The following is a 7500-nucleotide window of genomic DNA, read 5'->3' as shown; positions in this document are numbered from 1 at the left end:
CACCTCCTCCTCCACTCCCACACTCATCCACTCACCTCCTCCTCCACTCCCACACTCATCCACTCACCTCTTCATCCACTCCCACACTCATCCACTCACCTCCTCCTGCACTCCCACACTCATCCACTCACCTCCTCATCCACTCCCACACTCATCCACCCACCTCCTCCACTCTCACACTCATCCACCCACCTCCTCATCCACTCCCACACTCATCCACTCACCTCTTCATCCACTCCCACACTCATCCACTCACCTCCTCATCCACTCCCACACTCATCCACCCACCTCCTCCACTCTCACACTCATCCACCCACCTCCTCCTCCACTCCCACACTCATCCACTCACCTCCTCCCCCCTCCTCCCTCCTCCTCCCCCCACTCCCAGTGGTGTTGTGGGCGTGCTGCTCACCACACCACCCCTCGTGTGCCACAGCCACAGTGCCGGCCTGCACAGCTGCTACTTGCTACGAACAGCACTTGTCCCGACAGTGTGTTAAAGGCTACGCGGGGGACCTTTTTCTTTGTGTGCGTCTCAGCGGGCTCTGCGTGGATGCCCTCATCGAGCTCTCGGACCGCGACACCGACTGGAAACTCGGATTTGAAGAGTTCCTGGACCTCCTGAACCCCAACTACACCCCCCCAGAGAAGAGTGAGCACCCAGACCCCCTCCACCACCATCGCTACCCCCTTCACCATCATCACTACCCCCTCTACCATCATCGCTACCCCCTACACCATCATCGCTACCCCCGCCACCACCATCGCTACCCCCTTCACCATCATCGCCACCCCCTCTACCATCATCACTACCCCCTCCACCACCATCGCTACCCCGTCTACCATCATCGCTACCCCCTCTACCATCATCGCTACCCCCTCTACCATCATCACTACCCCCTACACCATCATCGCTACCCCGTCTACCATCATCGCTACCCCCTCCACCATCATCGCCTCCCCCTCTACCATCATCACTACCCCCTCCACCATCATCACCACCCCGTCTACCACCATCGCTACCCCCTACACCATCATCGCTACCCCCTTCACCATCATCGCTACCCCCTTCACCATCATCACCACCCCCTCTACCACCATCGCTACCCCCTACACCACCATCGCTACCCCCGCCACCACCATCGCTACCCCCTACACCATCATCGCCACCCCCTACACCATCATCGCTACCCCCTCTACCATCATCGCTACCCCCTCCACCACCATCGCTACCCCCTACACCATCATCGCTACCCCCTCTACCATCATCGCTACCCCCTCCACCACCATCGCTACCCCCTACACCACCATCGCTACCCCCTCCACCACCATCGCTACCCCCTACACCATCATCGCTACCCCCTACACCATCATCGCTACCCCCTCTACCATCATCACTACCCCCTCCACCATCATCGCTACCCCCTCTACCACCATCACTACCCCCTCTACCACCATCGCTACCCCGTATACCATCATCGCTACCCCCTACACCATCATCGCCACCCCCTCTACCATCATCGCTACCCCCTACACCATCATCGCCACCCCCTCTACCATCATCGCTACCCCCTCTACCATCATCGCCACCCCCTCTACCATCATCGCTACCCTCTCTACCATCATCGCCACCCCCTCTACCATCATCGCTACCCCCTCTACCATCATCACTACCCCCTCTACCACCATCGCTACCCCCTCTACCATCATCGCTACCCCCTACACCATCATCGCCACCCCCTCTACCATCATCGCTACCCCCTCTACCACCATCGCTACCCCCTCTACCATCATCGCTACCCCCTACACCATCATAGCCACCCACTCTACCATCATCGCTACCCCCTCTACCATCATCGCCACCCCCTCTACCATCATCGCTACCCCCTCTACCATCATCGCCACCCCCTCTACCATCATCACTACCCCCTCTACCATCATCGCTACCCCCTCTACCATCATCGCTACCCCCTCTACCATCATCGCTACCCCCTCTACCATCATCGCTACCCCCTCTACCATCATCGCCACCCCCTCCACCACCATCGCCACCCCCTCTACCATCATCACTACCCCCTCCACCATCATCGCCACCCCCTCTACCATCATCGCTACCCCCTCCACCATCATCGCCACCCCCTCTACCATCATCGCTATCCCCTCCACCATCATCGCTACCCCCTCTACCATCATCACCACCCCCTCTACCATCATCGCTACCCCCTCTACCATCATCGCTACCCCCTCCACCATCATCGCCAGCCCCTCTACCATCATCGCTACCCCCTCTACCATCATCACTACTCCCTCTACCATCATCGCTACCCCCTCTACCATCATCACCACCCCCTCTACCATCATCGCTACCCCCTCTACCATCATCACTACCCCCTCCACCATCATCGCTACCCCCTCTACCATCATCGCTACCCCCTCTACCATCATCGCCACCCCCTCCACCACCATCGCCACCCCCTCTACCATCATCACTACCCCCTCCACCATCATCGCCACCCCCTCTACCATCATCGCTACCCCCTCCACCATCATCGCCAGCCCCTCTACCATCATCGCTACCCCCTCTACCATCATCACTACCCCCTCTACCATCATCGCTACCCCCTCTACCATCATCACCACCCCCTCTACCATCATCGCTACCCCCTCTACCATCATCACTACCCCCTCCACCATCATCGCTACCTTCTCTACCATCATCGCTACCCCCTCTACCATCATCGCCACCCCCTCCACCACCATCGCCACCCCCTCTACCATCATCACTACCCCCTCCACCATCATCGCCACCCCCTCTACCATCATCGCTACCCCCTCCACCATCATCGCCACCCCCTCTACCATCATCACTATCCCCTCCACCATCATCGCTACCCCCTCTACCATCATCACCACCCCCTCTACCATCATCGCTACCCCCTCTACCATCATCGCTACCCCCTCCACCATCATCGCCAGCCCCTCTACCATCATCGCTACCCCCTCTACCATCATCACTACCCCCTCTACCATCATCGCTACCCCCTCTACCATCATCACCACCCCCTCTACCATCATCGCTACCCCCTCTACCATCATCACTACCCCCTCCACCATCATCGCTACCCCCTCTACCATCATCGCTACCCCCTCTACCATCATCACTACCCCCTCTACCATCATCGCCACCCCCTCCACCATAAATCGCTACCCTCTCTACCATCATCGCTACCCCCTCTACCATCATCGCTACCCCCTCTACCATCATCGCTACCCCCTCTACCATCATCGCCACCCCCTCTACCATCATCGCTACCCCCTCTACCACCATCGCTACCCCCTCCACCATCATCGCTACCCCCTCTACCATCATCGCTACCCCCTCTACCATCATCGCCACCCCCTCTACCATCATCGCTACCCCCTCTACCATCATCACCACCCCCTCTACCATCATCGCTACCCCCTCTACCATCATCGCTACCCCCTCTACCATCATCACCACCCCCTCTGCCATCATCGCCACCCCTCTACCATCATCGCTACCCCCTCTACCATCTTCACCACCCCCTCTACCATCATCGCTACCCCCTCTACCATCATCGCTACCCCCTCTACCATCATCACCACCCCCTCTACCATCATCGCCACCCCCTCCACCATCATCGCTACCCCCTCTACCATCATCGCCACCCCCTCCACCATCATCGCTACCCCCTCTACCATCATCATTACCCCCTCCACCATCATCGCTACCCCCTCTACCATCATCGCTACCCTCTCTACCATCATCGCTACCCCCTCTACCATCATCGCTACCCCCTCTACCATCATCGCCACTCCCTCTACCATCATCGCTACCCCCTCTACCACCATCGCTACCCCCTCCACCATCATCGATACCCCCTCTACCATCATCGCTACCCCCTCTACCATCATCGCCACCCCCTCTACCATCATCGCTACCCCCTCTACCATCATCACCACCCCCTCTACCATCATCGCTACCCCCTCCACCACCATCGCCACCCCCTCTACCATCATCACTACCCCCTCTACCATCATCACCACCCCCTCTACCATCATCGCTACCCCCTCCACCACCATCGCCACCCCCTCTACCATCATCGCTACCCCCTCTACCATCATCGCTACCCCCTACACCATCATCGCCACCCCCTCTACCATCATCGCTACCCCCTCTACCATCATCGCTACCCCTTCTACCATCATCGCTACCCCCTCTACCATCATCGCCACCCCTTCTACCATCATCGCTACCCCCTCTACCATCATCGCCACCCCCTCTACCATCATCGCTACCCCCTCTACCATCATCGCTACCCCCTCTACCACCATCGCCACCCACTCTACCATCATCACTACCCCCTCTACCATCATCGCTACCCCCTCCACCATCATCGCCACCCCCTCCACCATCATCGCCACCCCCTCTACCATCATCGCCACCCCCTCCACCATCATCACTACCCCCTCTACCATCATCACTACCCCCTCTACCATCATCACTACCCCCTCTACTATCATCACTACCCCCTCTACCATCATCGCTACCCCCTCTACCATCATCGCCACCCCCTCTACCATCATCGCCACCCCCTCTACCATCATCGCTACCCCCTCTACCATCATCACTACCCCCTCTTCCATCATCGCCACCGTCTCTACCATCATCGCCACCCCCTCCACCATCATCGCTACCCCCTCTACCATCATCGCCACCCCCTCTACCATCATCGCCACCCCCTCTACCATCATCGCCACCCCCTCTACCATCATCGCTACCCCCTCCACCATCATCGCTACCCCCTCTACCATCATCGCTACCCCTCTACCATCATCGCTACCCCCTCTACCATCATCGCCACCCCCTCTACCATCATCGCTACCCCCTCTACCATCATCGCCACCCCCTCTACCATCATCACTACCCCCTCTACCATCATCGCTACCCCCTCTACCATCATCACTACCCCCTCTACCATCATCGCTACCCCCTCTACCATCATCACCACCCCCTCTACCATCATCACTACCCCCTCTACCATCATCGCTACCCCCTCCACCACCATCGCCACCCCCTCTACCATCATCGCTACCCCCTCTACCACCATCGCCACCCACTCTACCATCATCACTACCCCCTCTACCATCATCGCTACCCCCTCCACCATCATCGCCACCCCCTCCACCATCATCGCCACCCCCTCTACCATCATCGCCACCCCCTCCACCATCATCACTACCCCCTCTACCATCATCACTACCCCCTCTACCATCATCACTACCCCCTCTACTATCATCACTACCCCCTCTACCATCATCGCTACCCCCTCTACCATCATCGCCACCCCCTCTACCATCATCGCCACCCCCTCTACCATCATCGCTACCCCCTCTACCATCATCACTACCCCCTCTACCATCATCGCCACCCTCTCTACCATCATCGCCACCCCCTCCACCATCATCGCTACCCCCTCTACCATCATCGCCACCCCCTCTACCATCATCGCCACCCCCTCTACCATCATCGCCACCCCCTCTACCATCATCGCTACCCCCTCCACCATCATCGCTACCCCCTCTACCATCATCGCTACCCCTCTACCATCATCGCTACCCCCTCTACCATCATCGCCACCCCCTCTACCATCATCGCTACCCCCTCTACCATCATCGCCACCCCCTCTACCATCATCACTACCCCCTCTACCATCATCGCTACCCCCTCTACCATCATCACTACCCCCTCTACCATCATCGCTACCCCCTCTACCATCATCACCACCCCCTCTACCATCATCACTACCCCCTCTACCATCATCGCTACCCCCTCCACCACCATCGCCACCCCCTCTACCATCATCGCTACCCCCTCTACCACCATCGCCACCCACTCTACCATCATCACTACCCCCTCTACCATCATCGCTACCCCCTCCACCATCATCGCCACCCCCTCCACCATCATCGCCACCCCCTCTACCATCATCGCCACCCCCTCCACCATCATCACTACCCCCTCTACCATCATCACTACCCCCTCTACCATCATCACTACCCCCTCTACTATCATCACTACCCCCTCTACCATCATCGCTACCCCCTCTACCATCATCGCCACCCCCTCTACCATCATCGCCACCCCCTCTACCATCATCGCTACCCCCTCTACCATCATCACTACCCCCTCTACCATCATCGCCACCCTCTCTACCATCATCGCCACCCCCTCCACCATCATCGCTACCCCCTCTACCATCATCGCCACCCCCTCTACCATCATCGCCACCCCCTCTACCATCATCGCCACCCCCTCTACCATCATCGCTACCCCCTCCACCATCATCGCTACCCCCTCTACCATCATCGCTACCCCTCTACCATCATCGCTACCCCCTCTACCATCATCGCCACCCCCTCTACCATCATCGCTACCCCCTCTACCATCATCGCCACCCCCTCTACCATCATCACTACCCCCTCTACCATCATCGCTACCCCCTCTACCATCATCACTACCCCCTCTACCATCATCGCTACCCCCTCTACCATCATCACCACCCCCTCTACCATCATCACTACCCCCTCTACCATCATCGCTACCCCCTCCACCACCATCGCCACCCCCTCTACCATCATCGCTACCCCCTCTACCACCATCGCCACCCACTCTACCATCATCACTACCCCCTCTACCATCATCGCTACCCCCTCCACCATCATCGCCACCCCCTCCACCATCATCGCCACCCCCTCTACCATCATCGCCACCCCCTCCACCATCATCACTACCCCCTCTACCATCATCACTACCCCCTCTACCATCATCACTACCCCCTCTACTATCATCACTACCCCCTCTACCATCATCGCTACCCCCTCTACCATCATCGCCACCCCCTCTACCATCATCGCCACCCCCTCTACCATCATCGCTACCCCCTCTACCATCATCACTACCCCCTCTACCATCATCGCCACCCTCTCTACCATCATCGCCACCCCCTCCACCATCATCGCTACCCCCTCTACCATCATCGCCACCCCCTCTACCATCATCGCCACCCCCTCTACCATCATCGCCACCCCCTCTACCATCATCGCTACCCCCTCCACCATCATCGCTACCCCCTCTACCATCATCGCTACCCCTCTACCATCATCGCTACCCCCTCTACCATCATCGCCACCCCCTCTACCATCATCGCTACCCCCTCTACCATCATCGCCACCCCCTCTACCATCATCACTACCCCCTCTACCATCATCGCTACCCCCTCTACCATCATCACTACCCCCTCTACCATCATCGCTACCCCCTCTACCATCATCACTACCCCCTCCACCATCATCGCTACCCCCTCTACCATCATCACCATCCCCTCTACCATCATCGCCACCCCCTCTACCATCATCGCTACCCCCTCCACCACCATCGCTACCCCCTCTACCATCATCGCTACCCCCTCCACCATC

At 58.7% G+C, this 7500-nt stretch overlaps 1 protein-coding gene across 1 annotated transcript in view; it reads left to right on the top strand.

The window, feature by feature from the left end:
• Positions 1-7500, top strand: part of FSTL1 (follistatin like 1) — a 65620-nt gene that overhangs the window by 44264 nt on the left and 13856 nt on the right. Inside the window, exon 8 of the mRNA XM_032977138.2 lies at positions 540-652. Within this exon, the coding sequence (XP_032833029.2) occupies positions 540-652 (113 nt within the window). The remainder of the gene's footprint in view (positions 1-539; positions 653-7500) is intronic.

This window comes from Petromyzon marinus, chromosome 62 (assembly GCF_048934315.1).
Source record: "Petromyzon marinus isolate PM22_M1 ecotype Great Lakes invasive population chromosome 62, UKy_Petmar_22M1.pri1.0, whole genome shotgun sequence".
NCBI classification, from domain to species: domain Eukaryota; kingdom Metazoa; phylum Chordata; class Hyperoartia; order Petromyzontiformes; family Petromyzontidae; genus Petromyzon; species Petromyzon marinus.
This window is presented reverse-complemented; position numbering and strand designations above follow the sequence as displayed.